Genomic DNA, 12,705 nt, shown 5'->3' on the forward strand with positions numbered 1-12,705 from the left:
ATGATGAGCCAGGCGTCTAGAAGCTGCTACCGGGCCGATGCCAGCTGTCCACCTCTAAGCCTGCCTACCTGCAGCGACACACAGTTTGCTGCCACCGGCAGGGCCCGCGGCCTGAACTTCAGTTCCAGTTCACGACTTGAGGTACCTACGCCAGGCACGCGCATCCACCATTAGATCGAAACCACTTTACATTCAGCGTGCCAAACGAAACACTTCTCCCACCCACCAACATTAACTCCGACCATATACCTCAACTTTCAGCGCGCTTATTCCAAACGTACTACATCAAATTATCTACGACCACCTGCACTCAACAAACCCGAGAACGTAGAAGCTGCTAAAATGGGTGACGACATGGAAGTTGACAATGCGCCCCTCTCGCCTCAGCAGGAGGATGCTGCTGCCTCCGGCGGCGTCAACGCCAACTCCGCCAAGGTTGCGGCCATGCAAACCCACACCAAGGCGACTGCCGTGCGCTCCATCGAAGGCTGGATCGTCATGGTGACCAACGTACACGAGGAGGCCGACGAGGAAGCCATCCAGGACAAGTTTGGCGAGTTTGGCGAGATCAAGAATTTGCATCTTAACTTGGACAGGCGAAGCGGTTACGTCAAGGTTCGTTTGTGGCTGCGCTTTCATTTTCTATCACCTATTAGCGTAGGCTCTCGGAATAATAAAAAAAAAAGAGTCACTAATCATGTCCCTCCGTGATGCGCAAATAGGGCTACGCACTGATTGAGTATCCGACGCTTGAGGAGGCGCGCGCCGCCATCGACGGTGCCCACGAGACGAAGCTCCTCGACCAGACCATTCAGGTGGACTTTGCCTTTGTGCGACCACCCCCAGGCAAGACCGGCGGCGGCGGCGGCCGTGGTGGAGGTGGTGGTGGCGGCGGCGGACGCAACGGTCCTGGCAACCGCAATAGGGGTGGTCGGAGTAGGAGCCGCAGCCCCGTTGGCAGGGACGAGTGATGACGGGATAAAACATCTCGATGCGTCTTTGTCTTACGCGAAAAATGGGATGGGAGGAAGGAAATGCCTTTGAAGCCTGGGCATATGGCTGCTATATTCCCGCTAACTACAACATCAAGGAGTATCCAGCCAGCTGGAGTTTTCCAAGGGTGGGTGGAATCATACTGGAATAGCAAGGCTTGCTGCAGCGCTATCTTGGTCCTCAACCGAACGGACAATAGCCAAAATGGATGGGAATCGATGAGAACAGAGGATACAAGAGCATTGGAGAGAGAGTCGGGTTCAGGTAGAGACAACCTGTAAACCAAGAACTACGCTCAAGTAGCCGATGTGTCGTCAAAAGAAAGCAAAATCAAGGACACGTCGGCGCGTTGCCACGATCTTAACAGGTATGTTTGTAATTTCACCCCTTCTCACATGAGTCGTCACTAATTAAACTTTTTTTTCAGGACATCAAATTGGCCTTGTAAAACATTGCTGTGCAAAAGTGTTTGCTGTGATGATATCCAGCATGAAGAGAGTCGGGGCTTGCTTGGATGCATGCATCAACTCTTCATTGGGTTTCCACACAATGATGAGTCCGCAACACCAGGCAGCGGCACTCGAGTGAAAGACCGTCTGCGCCGCAGAAAGGCCCTCGGTAAGAAACTGTATAGGTTGATGGATTCCTACGTGTGGTCCGTGTTTGTCTAAACTTGTCGGTTGTATCGACACTCCTGGTGATCAACAGACAAACAATGAGCAAAAACTTGTCGACTTTGGGCCTCGCACCAGGGGTCATTGAACAAATATACAAAGGATTGCGTGGACGGCACAGGGGCTTACGTGACTTACACCGGCCGCACCTATCGCCTTGTCCATTGGCACAAGAGTCGCTTGTTGTCCGTCCCATTAAGATTATATTATGGTCATCATTCCTCAGCGCTAAGGTAATAAACCCACAATGCCGGGACTTGGTAAGGCTGTGACGAAAGCGCCGAGCAGGAACTCCTGTTGGGCGCGGTAAGACAGGAGACATCGTTCTTCTATGGATAATCAATCTCTTTGCGTCTTAAGTGAACGGTTTGCTGATCTCTTTCTTTGAGCGTCGGCTCGTTCCTAGTGGAATGTGTACCTGTTGAATTAGTTTTCGCTCAAGGTCATATTATAGCACCCGTCCCGTATAACTAGATGTGTTTTAATCAACGCTCTGGTTTCCTGAATGGCCCACCACAAAGCAGTAACATCAACATTCGCATCACCGGCAGGGACACCCATGCCGTAAGTATTAGGGCCATCACCGCCCGAGACTCGGGATCCAAAAACACAATCACGATCAGAGCCCAAATTTAATGCCTCTCGGACCAGATCAACCAGTACCAAGGCTAGCCTCTCACTCCCAGGGTCAGCCATTCGACAGGGCTATCTGGGCTCTCTTGTGCCTCCAACGAATACAGAATTCGATCATATAACTACGATCCAGGCTGAGCGTGGAGCCGAAACGCAAAGGAAGCAGCTCGAGCTCCGCCGGCGATGTCTCGAACAACAGGCCCAACTCCGCTCGAAATTTCTGCAGCCGCCACAGGATCATAACAACCCGTCTGCGCCTATATCATCTTGCCGCTCCGGAGCATTTTCCATCGCCGACCGCTTAGGACTTACACACCAAAGAGCCGACAGTAGTACTAGCGTTCGTACCAACGCTGCTGCTTTGGTCCAGCGAACCTATCGGGACTCCCGTGCCCATCGTCAGCTCAGAGGCCTGTCTGGGCTTGGACCCTTCTACGACATGGAAGCACGCAGTCCGTGAGGCTCAATGGCGCAAGCTGGTGAAGCCTCGCCCTCGAAGCAACCTTGAACGGTTGGATATTTGGAAAAGCAGACCGGGTGATGGGAGGTCTGGAGCAACATGCTCTTCCTCCGATAGCCGTTCATTGATAGCACGGCTGAACTGGAAGAAGAATGCAACCACTATTGCACGTCGTGCAGGTGTGGATATTGATGATGATGGTTACTCCAGCGACTCTTGCTCTTCCTCGTCTCGGCCATCATCATCACCATCGCCCGATACAGAATTCTATCAAGAAAAGAGGCAGAGAAAACAGAAAGCACACAAAACTTTGAACGAAGCCAAGGAGCGGCAAAAGGCTGCCTCAGGAATGATAAGGCTCCAGTACCTTCTCGAGATGGTGATTCTGAAACACCGATACGGCGCCAACGTGTATCATGAGGCCTGGAAACAATCCGACACGGATGAGAGCTTTTCTTCTGGCTTGATCGCGGCGAAAGTCGGGTGCATGATCTGAGGGCATGTTCCCGGGAGCAGCTAGAGCGTGAATGGATCCGGTATCTTTCTTGTGAGGAGCGACAGCACTACCTTGTCAAGGTTGCTCAAGGTTAATGACGAAGGGCTTCTATGCTGGGCCAAAAACAGGGAACGTATTGATACATGTCAAGAATGGAATGACTCGGTTCATGGTATTGTACCGATCGATGACCCTATTCCTACGTATGTGCCGGCCAACCCTTTGGGACATGAGACACATCTTCTCGACCATGGTAACATCGTGTCCGAGCTATCTGAGGGCGGTGTAGGTGATGGCGTTGAAGATGAGGCAGCGGATGAATATATATCTCCGTCTATAACGGAACAGGTACAGTAGTTGGGAGTTAGGAGTTGATGTAGACGATTGAGATATCTTAGTTTGACAAGAGATGACCGGAGTTTTTATATCATCTCTCCTCCTGAGTTGTCTCATCGAGTTATCCTGTAAGCTAGAACGCTGTCCGAGACACAAGGCCGCGCAAGCCAACAGATTTAGGGTCTACAGTTTTCTTGGTTGGTGTTTCATTGGGGATTTTCTCCGTCGAATCGGCATGCCTCCCGAGAACGTCGTCTGCCTTAGGTTCCGATATAAGAAGTACCCTCAGCAAGATGCAAGTGCTGAAGCCGCTACGGTCAATCATAACGAAACGACGGTGATTGATCGAAAGCTAGTCTTAACGCCGACATGGACTTGTGCCAGTATTCTACACAACCTCCATGCTGCCCCAATCCGCTATTTCCAAAAGGGGTACCCAAAAATTCATAAATCCATTTCTTCGGTCAACATGGTCAAGGGAGGATATTCGGACAAAGGAAAAAAGAATACCCCCCAAAAAAGATGAGTGGGTTGGAGACATTCTCAGTCAAATAAACCGTTCGTCTGTCCAAAGAGAAGTCCTACCATCCCTTATCCTTATAACTACCACCATTCACCACCTATTCTCACTCCCCTGCCTTGAGCCTTCAAGAAGGGAAATATACACAGGGCACTAGAAACACGACCAGTGACCTTCGAAAACAAGAAAAGAAAAGAGATAAAAAGAAAGAGAAAGCAAAAAATTGCGGTTTGTGTGGATCGAACACACGACCTTCAGATTTATGAGTGAAGTGGACTTCAGTCTGACGCTCTCCCAACTGAGCTAAACCCGCTATTATTTAATAACAGGTAAAGGGTTTGCTTATAGTATGATCAGCAAACGTGCGGCCGTTGAGTCTTCCAAAGAACTTTATATAGATCGAGTGAGACGACGCATATCAGTTTTGCCAATTTGATGTATCAAATGGCCGAAAAGAGTCTTCACTTTCGTGAGACTTAGGGTTAATAGAAGTCGTTTAATTGGACGAGAGCTATGAAAATCTGGGCATAAGACTGTTGGACGAGAATAACAGCCACCTAAACCGTCTATCGACCAGGTGCATACTAACAACCCTCCGTGCTGAATTGACTATTGAATGTATGATTGTGCTGCTCATTGCTAGTCACGAAAACCTGGTAATATGCTACGCCGCCGTCAGGTACAATGAAAAGGAATGAGCATGCAGTGCCCATGTTCGAGAAAAAATGCACAATGATACAGCGCCTTTCTAAAAATCAGACGCTTGGAGAGACACTTGGTCCCAATGGTTCGCTCCTTGATTGAATCCTTCGAGAATAAACAGGGCACTTTAGTCCTCCATAACTAGGAGCAGCTCCCCCGGATTGCCCAGTCTGAGAGCTAGTTTCCTCTTCGCCGGTCGCGGTTGTAATCTTTGCAAATCGTTCTGCACTGCACCCGGCTTTCGCGGGCGGCTGTATAGTCTGGAATAACTGATACGGCGCTGCGACCATCATAACCGGAGAAGGGAAGTGTTGTATCAGTTGGGCCGGAGCAATCCCAGCAGGACTGAGTGGCGACACGTTCTCGATGTACTCTCCGCTGTTGCAATTCAGCCTCATTGGACTTATAGTGACCCGCGGAGATGATGCAGCGACCGATCGAGGTGTGAAGGTTGGAGCAGCTGGGTTCAACTTCAAATGCTACATCGGAAGATGGTTAGAACCAGCCAAGCATGTATCAAGCTTAAAGTAAGGATAATACATGATTGGTCGATCTATACCTCTTTCTGATGGCTTGGAGTGTTCTTTGTCTCGGTTGCCGGAGATTGCTGCTGGTTAGCAGGTCTAATCTTTAGCGCCGTAGAGCTTTCGACTTTCACCAATTCCAACTTGGTTTTGTCAGGGGTTAAGTCATTGACAATGCCTGAGGTCTTCTTTACTGACGTTGGCTTGACCTCAGTAGCGTCTTTCACTTTCGGCTTGATGAAGATCTGCTTGGACCAAAGCTCGGCATACTTCCCATTTGCTCGGATCAGGTCTTCGTGGCTTCCCTCCTCCACGATTTCTCCGCCGGTAACGACCATGATCTTGTCGGCGTTCATAATAGTGGATAGTCGATGCCTAAATCTCTGTTAGTATGGCACACAACGGTGGTGGTTTTATCAAAACATACGCAACAATGAACGTCGTGCGTCCCTTGCATAGTTTACCGAGTGCTTCCTGAATCTTTTGCTCTGTCTCGGTATCGACTGCAGACGTGGCTTCATCAAGCAATACGATAGCAGGCCTCTTGAGGATGGCACGCGCGATAGCCACCCGTTGCAACTCGCCGCCGGAGAGTTTGACACCACGCTCGCCGACACGGGTCTGATAGCCTTTGACACCATTAGCTTTAAGAATCCAACTTCGCAGACCAGATTATCTTCTCACCGTCTGTGAAGGTCAGGATTTGCTCGTGGATACTGGCTGCCTTGCAAGCTTCGTGAACCTCTTCGTCAGTGGCTGAAAGCTTTGCGTAGCGAACATTGTTCATGATTGTGTCATCAAATAGAATAGGATTCTGCGGCACGACACCGATTCGGGCTCGCAAGCTACACGTTGGTATTAGCTCCTCGGCCCATTAGATATCCTCTATGGATACTTACCTAAACAGATTAACGTCCCGAATATCTTGCCCATCAATGTTGATTGAGCCACCGGTTACATCATAGAAGCGGTCGAGAAGCTTGAGCATTGTTGATTTTCCTGCTCCTGTAGCCCCGACGAAAGCCACACTTGTTCCAGGATCTACCTCAAAGTTGACGCTCTTCAATATCGGTTTTTTCTTGTCGTAGGAAAAGGATACGTTCTCGAATTGAACATGTCCTCCTTGAAAGTCGAGTGGCGGTGCCCCTTCTCTGCTGAGGACAGTCGGCTTCATTTGCATGATGTCCAATAGGGACTCAGCGCGAATTAGATCACCCGAAATGCTCTTCCCAAGCGAAGCAAAGAAGGTAAGCGGGGAAACCAACTGAGACCAGTAGGTCAACAACATCACGAACTGGCCTGGAGTCGCTTGCCCTTGTGTAATCTGGCTTACAGCAAGGAAAGCCCCAGCTAGAAGACCGCAAAGTAAAACCATCGACTGGAACGCATAAGCCAGATAGTATCCCAGAAGGACTTTCCGATAATGCCCCACGTTGTTGTTAACAGCGTCGGAATAGCGGGTTTCCTCATGGCTGATCTGATTGAAAGAGCTGACAGTTGACCAGCCCTGAATCCCGGCATGACGGACGTAATGTTCCTCAAAGTAAGCGCTCACTTGACTCCTTCGAACCTCCTTTAGTCCTGACAGCATGATCGCCGTGATATAACAGAAGACGGTTGCGGTCGCAATGGTGATGAAACCCTCGTAAGGGCCGAATGTGACCGAGAGGTAGATAAAGGCAACTCCCATGTCAATGAGCATGGGAATAGCTTGAAAACAAATAGACTCAAGCATATTTGATATGCTGGTACCCGACATGATCGCCATCTCTATATCTGAACAGCTCTTGGAGTCGTGAAAATCGGATGATAAGTTGAGAACATGCGAATATGCAGCCGTGGAGATGCGAGACGTGGAGTAGCTCTCAACTGGAATCCATAACCACTGGCGTAACAGCGAAATGCCAGCTTCGGAGGCAGTAAGTTTGAGGCCTGCAAAAATGAGAACCTGTGTCCACGGATCCTTGTGATTGACTCCCCCAAGACTGTCCATGACAATTCCTATTTGTCGTGGAATCAGCACATGGATAAAGTTCATGGCCATCAAGCAGCAGCCAACGAGAAAGACTCGAAGCTGGAGCCCTCGGTTGCCGACGGGCCAGACATACGGAAAGAAAATCTAAACGAATCATCAGCATTATGAGCATGTGGCTTTAAGCGAAATCCTCGAAAACGAACCATGAAGCTCTTGGCGTAGGTTACCCAGTTTCCTTTCTCTTTCAAGCGTTTCTCCATCAGCTCGGCTGCCTGTCGCTGTCGTCGTTCGTAAGGGGATTCGACGCGATCATTCGGAGGGGATGAGCTTTCGTCGGTTGAATTTGTCGAGGTAGATCCATAGTCATTAGTAGAGTTGTCACCGTCCTGATTAGCGAATACCTCGGTGGTCGAACTGCTATTTGATGCCTTCAGCAACCCTTGTCTCTCGGCATCACTACCCTTCTCCCGCCTGAAGCTGCAAGTAGCTGTGATGTGAGCCGCTACTGCTAGGGCAAGAGCAAGATACCGGGCGGAAATGGTGGAGATACTGAAGATATCGGAATAACTCAGGGTGGGTGATGATCGAGCAAGGAAAGACAGGGCCGCAATTAGGGGCTCGAGAAGCAATGCCATGACGAACGATCCAATGAAGGGGTACCACACGGGGGCTTTTGAGTGTACGAGTCCAGCGAACTCAACGCCAAACACCAGAATACTGGAAAGGAGGCCAATGGTAACGTCTTGCTCGGCAGGGAATCCGTGTTGGATGAAGAATTTGACACCCAAATCGATGAGCTGCAACACGTATGTGAGGATGATGAATACGAGCAGCCAGAGTATAGAACGTCGACGACCATGGTTTTCTTGTGCTGATTTTGTTTGCAGCGTGCACACAGCTAGCGTTGTCGAAATAATGTAGTAGGTAAACACGGCCGTAGGATAACCGTAATGAAGACATAACAATGCCTGTTTGACCCGAGGATCAAAACTGGCGTGAGCCAAGCTGCTGTCCTCAAAGTTTGGCATCGTTTTGATGAACAGCCGAGCGTCAGCTCAGAGGCTCCTGTAAGCAATGCCGCTGAGTGCTGTCGTGTCAAGGATGAATGGTGTGTATTCGGCCAAGTAAGGTGGGTTATGTTGGTGGGTAAGCAGAACTAATCTGCTGTCCTTCGTTAGCTTTTCCCAAAAGAACAGCTCATGAAAATCATATGAGGATCTTGTTAGGGGAAGGGACTTTACCTGGTGGCCCAAGTTCGTTTCTGAGATCATAAGTGTTGGAAGATGGTCAACAAGGCCAGCTGGTTTCGCCTGAAACTCACGTCGAGGTACCGGACAGCTTCTGGCTAGAAGTTCGGAAATGGTGGTAGTCGAAGAAGAAATGGAGGGGAAGACGATGGGAGTTGTGTCTCAAACGGATCGACCACGGCAACGTTGAGCTCACTTGGAAGCAGCGGTACCTTCCCTAATATTGTTGGATAAAAGCGCCGCCTGGGAGCTTCCAATTCGTTGGTTTGGGAATACGTCCGAGTTTAGGGTGAAGGGGAACTAACGGGAGGTTTATGTCACTCTTCTTTGAAAGGGAAGGTGTAGTACTGCGCGAGGCGGCCGCAACAAAGAAGTCCAGGCACAGCCGTCGTCCAGCCAATAACACAACAGCTGGTTGAGAGGGAAGGCACGCTTCCAAATGTCGGTAATCCTGTTGCAAGGCTGAGTTTGAGGAAGGCAAGGGCGACCTCAACAGCTGAGCCAGAGGCACCAGGGGCAGTGATGTAATTGAGGAGCCCCCCAACGGCTGTGATCAGTGGTTGGCAAAGTTCCCGTTGCTGCCTGTCTAACTGACGAAATACGAAGCGGCGGATATTTGCTCTTGAGGATTCTGGCCGTTGTACCTTTTTGCCGCCTTGATGAGAGTACACTAGACACCTGAATGGCCCTGGCACACAACTACTCCCAACTTTGACCAACCACTGTTTCCTCAGCGGAAAAGAAACTGGGCTATCCTCTGTTTCCAGGCTTTTGAGCTGATCAAACCAAATGTCTGTTTGGGAAACTGCTCGTACCCATGCTTTCTTCGCCAAAAAAACGGGCCCAAGAGAGATCGCAAAAGTCCAGCCTTGTCTGTGATCTGATTCCTGTCAAACTGGAAGATTACTAGCTTGTCCTGGGGCTCTGCTCGTTTCTTCTGGTGGTGGCTTCCTTTCCACGTGTTCTGTGTTGTTGTAACAGTTGCTGGTGCCTCCTAGAGTGATCCTTTCTGTCTGGTAGCACGTTTATATCCCTATGTCTTGTTTTTTTTTTTTTTTTTTTTTTTTTTTTTTTTGGCTGACGTCGATGATTCCTTGGGTTTTCAAGCCTCGTCGAGCCGCTCGGATCTAGAGAGTTATCGATGACTCTTTGAACCTTGCCATATATGCGGGACAAGCCGCTTATGAGTCGGTTCTCCTTGCCGAGCTAACAATGAGCATAGTGTGTTACAGAGCGCGGCAGAAATGAAGCCCTCACTATGCCTGCTTGACACAAAAAACGCCTTATATATGTTGTCCCGATGCGTACTATGAATGTACCACGTCGGATCCTCTGTAAGCTTGCAATGCGCAAACTTTGAAAGTTGGGAAGCTGTTTGATGTCGTGTATGTCCAAGCCTAGCTTGTCCTTCGATATCGAAAGATGTCGAACTAAGGGTCGGCATAAATGAAGACTGGCTTATTGTGCAAAGAGGAGAGGAAGAGTCGGCGGATGTGTGGGAGTATGCATGGTATCTGACAGTTGGAAATAAGGCTGTTTGTTGCGAAGACATCAGAAGCAGGAAAGGCTTACCATGAGTAGCGCAACCAGAAAAGAATACTGCCACGTCGCGAACGAGTAGGAGAATATGATAGGATGGTGTTGGGACAACTAGCCAAATGAAAGAAAGAAAGAAAAAAAGACACAAAGTTATTGTACGTTACACAACTAAGCCAACCCGGCGGCGTCTAAGCTTTTGTTCCACACCATCTCGTGGGTCGGACATGGAGGCGTCTGGTGCGATGGAGCAGCCCGTTGTGTCTTAGGCTTCCCAGCTGGCATGCTTCGCGTGAAAAGAAAGAGACGGTGTGCAAAGGACCCTAGGCACGCCCAATGTGGGCGTCGACACCCATATTGGCAGAGTCTTCAGACTTGAATGCAGGAGAGCCTTGTGAGGCCATGCTCGATCGACGGGACTTGTTAGCTCTTGGTAGGTATGGCCATATTCTCTTTTTCCTTCTTCCTGACCTCCAGCATAGTTTAGTGGCGCCTTTGAGGTTGGGATGCTTGTTGCTCTTGCGAATTGACCCCTGTTATTTCCGCCAAGCATCTAATAGTCTCGGTGAGCATCTGTCGTCACACTTTTGATCAACACAAAGACAAAATTTGTGCTGTTGACTCCATGAGATGGTTTCGGGACCATTCGAATCATACATTCCGACAGGTATTTCTGATCATGTTTGTAAGAGGCTAAAGTGATTAACACCTTGGTCAATCTGGACTGAGACAGTCTGACCGCCGGAGAGAGGCCCGCACAGAAAACGGAAGGAGAAGCAACGAGAGCAGTCTTATGGATCTCCATTGCTACATTGCCAGCGAGCCTGCAAGAGTAACAATAATCGCTCCATGTGGCAGATTGTCGTGCTTCAACAAGCAACATGACAATGAAGGCATAATGGTTATCCCCTGCTTTGTCGATGCTTCGCGTTGTATATAGGGAGGACGTGTATGCTCTTGGCCAAGGGGCCTGGAGTCGATGCGATAAGAAGTAGGACGGCAAGCATCCTTTTCGCGTTGCACCGAGTATGCAATTGGTGCACAGCAGGGAAGACAGTTACCCATCAAACCCTGTCGAACTGTCGTCCCGAGCAAACTTCCGCTTCGCCGTGTTGCAGTGTTTGAGACGGTGCTCGACCAGCCCGTCAAGGGGGTCTCAGACTACAAGCCTATGGTAATTCTCAACAAAACGAGAGAAACTCGCTGTCAAAAGCTTGTTCCGGTTCGAAGCCCGTGTCGTTTTCGGCTCCGCGTGCTCCACCCCGAAGCCGGCCTTGGCGTCGGCGGTGATCCGAATAATCTCGACTTCGGTTTCTGTCCGGCTCGGTCCTATTCGGTCCCGCCATCGTGGGCTATCTCTTTCATTTAGGCACTATCACCGGTGTTCTTATTTGCCCGGCCTGCGACTGAAACGACTTTCTTGAATGCTTCATATAAGCCATCAGTCTGTCTAGACCGCTCGAGATCAGCGATTCGTCATACCCCGTAAATAGAAGTGACGAAGCGCAAAGTGGCTTTGCCCTACTCCCAGTTTGGAACGACACTCGTGCCAGATGGGAATGGGTATGGGCGTATTGTGTGGCAACACAACGTTCGTAGGAGGGAGGCGGCGTACATGAATGACCGGCAATGCTGGGTTTCATGGGCAAGCATGGCAAGGCCGGAGACAATACCTGCCGCGCCCTTCGGCCCAGTACCTGGGCTGTGTAGCATAGGTATGCAGGTCGGGTGGGACAAACGCGACGCAGACCACCTCAAGAATTGTAACCGTGGGTGTGTGGTTGGGGATATCTGTAGAAGCACGCAACACCCACTCTCTTGCCCCAACCACACACCCACGGTTATGTACCTCTAGATAGACAGTTGATGTTGAATGCTGCCGAGAAAAGCGCTCGTTCATGAGGCGAAAATGGCAAGCATATGGTGCCGTTTGAGGAGAGAATTGTGTTGGTACAATATAGGGTATCAATGAATTATGATCTAATAACCATGGGTGCATGGTCTAGTGGTATGATTTCTGTTTTGCATTGAAATTTCTATCTTGCTCTACAGACGGTCCCGCGTTCGATCCGCGGTGCATCCAATTCTTTTGACTTTTTGAGTCTCAGAAAGCCTTTTCGTTTTCGTTGCATCAACATTGTACCAGATGCCTTGACTTTTTAATATTTTTTTTTGGAGATTTTTTTTTTTCCCGGCGTGCGCGTGTTTTTGTCTTGCTGAGATCCGGTCACTTGACAGTCTCGACCAATGTACTGGGGCTTATCACATGTGAGATCTGGTGAATCGAGAGAATTAACGACACCAAGTCTCAGCTATGGTCTACATTCGCACGGTACCTTTGCGTATAATTGCTTAATGAAATATTTTTTCATGCACTATACAAGGCCATTGGAGGCGGTTACTCAGCTTAAAAACAAACCAACGGAGGAGGCTCGGGAGGGGGGAGATGATTTAAGCACAGGCAGAGGATCGATACCAACGTCCTATCCAAAGAACCAATGTCATTGTTCTGTACAAAAGCGGGTATCGCTTCAAAACGCCTATATCTGTTTCGCTCCACAGCTCTTTTGTGACTGCCCTCAGTCCCGCTATTATATTGTACAGTGTGA

The 12,705-nt window shown here is 49.5% G+C and overlaps 3 protein-coding genes and 2 non-coding genes across 5 annotated transcripts; 3 read left to right on the forward strand and 2 right to left on the reverse strand.

Annotated features, from left to right (window-relative positions):
* Positions 1-135: 135 nt before the first annotated feature.
* B0T23DRAFT_67052 (uncharacterized protein) lies at positions 136-1,218 on the forward strand. Its single transcript, XM_062841618.1, has 2 exons — positions 136-615; positions 723-1,218. Exons 1-2 carry the CDS (start codon positions 343-345, stop codon positions 969-971), a joined length of 522 nt encoding a protein of 173 aa, XP_062695098.1. The 5' UTR covers positions 136-342; the 3' UTR covers positions 972-1,218.
* Positions 1,219-1,914: 696 nt separating this feature from the next.
* On the forward strand, positions 1,915-2,760 carry B0T23DRAFT_402070 (uncharacterized protein; the record flags this gene model as incomplete). The annotated part of the gene is made up of 2 exons (XM_062838636.1): positions 1,915-1,927; positions 2,447-2,760. The coding sequence occupies 2 exons, from the start codon at positions 1,915-1,917 to the stop codon at positions 2,758-2,760; spliced, it is 327 nt and encodes a 108-aa protein (XP_062695099.1).
* A 1,576-nt stretch (positions 2,761-4,336) lies between these two features.
* On the reverse strand, positions 4,337-4,425 carry B0T23DRAFT_t115. Its single transcript has one exon. It is a non-coding gene; the product is annotated as a tRNA-Phe (tRNA).
* Positions 4,426-4,867: 442 nt separating this feature from the next.
* B0T23DRAFT_393161 (uncharacterized protein) lies at positions 4,868-8,341 on the reverse strand (the record flags this gene model as incomplete). The annotated part of the gene is made up of 6 exons (XM_062838060.1): positions 4,868-5,293; positions 5,374-5,713; positions 5,766-5,967; positions 6,023-6,183; positions 6,238-7,457; positions 7,517-8,341. 6 exons carry the CDS (start codon positions 8,339-8,341, stop codon positions 4,868-4,870), a joined length of 3,174 nt encoding a protein of 1,057 aa, XP_062695100.1.
* A 3,746-nt stretch (positions 8,342-12,087) lies between these two features.
* On the forward strand, positions 12,088-12,179 carry B0T23DRAFT_t73. The gene has a single exon. It is a non-coding gene; the product is annotated as a tRNA-Ala (tRNA).
* Positions 12,180-12,705: the final 526 nt, after the last annotated feature.

This window comes from Neurospora hispaniola (assembly GCF_033458365.1).
Source record: "Neurospora hispaniola strain FGSC 10403 chromosome Unknown B0T23scaffold_2, whole genome shotgun sequence".
Taxonomy (NCBI): domain Eukaryota; kingdom Fungi; phylum Ascomycota; class Sordariomycetes; order Sordariales; family Sordariaceae; genus Neurospora; species Neurospora hispaniola.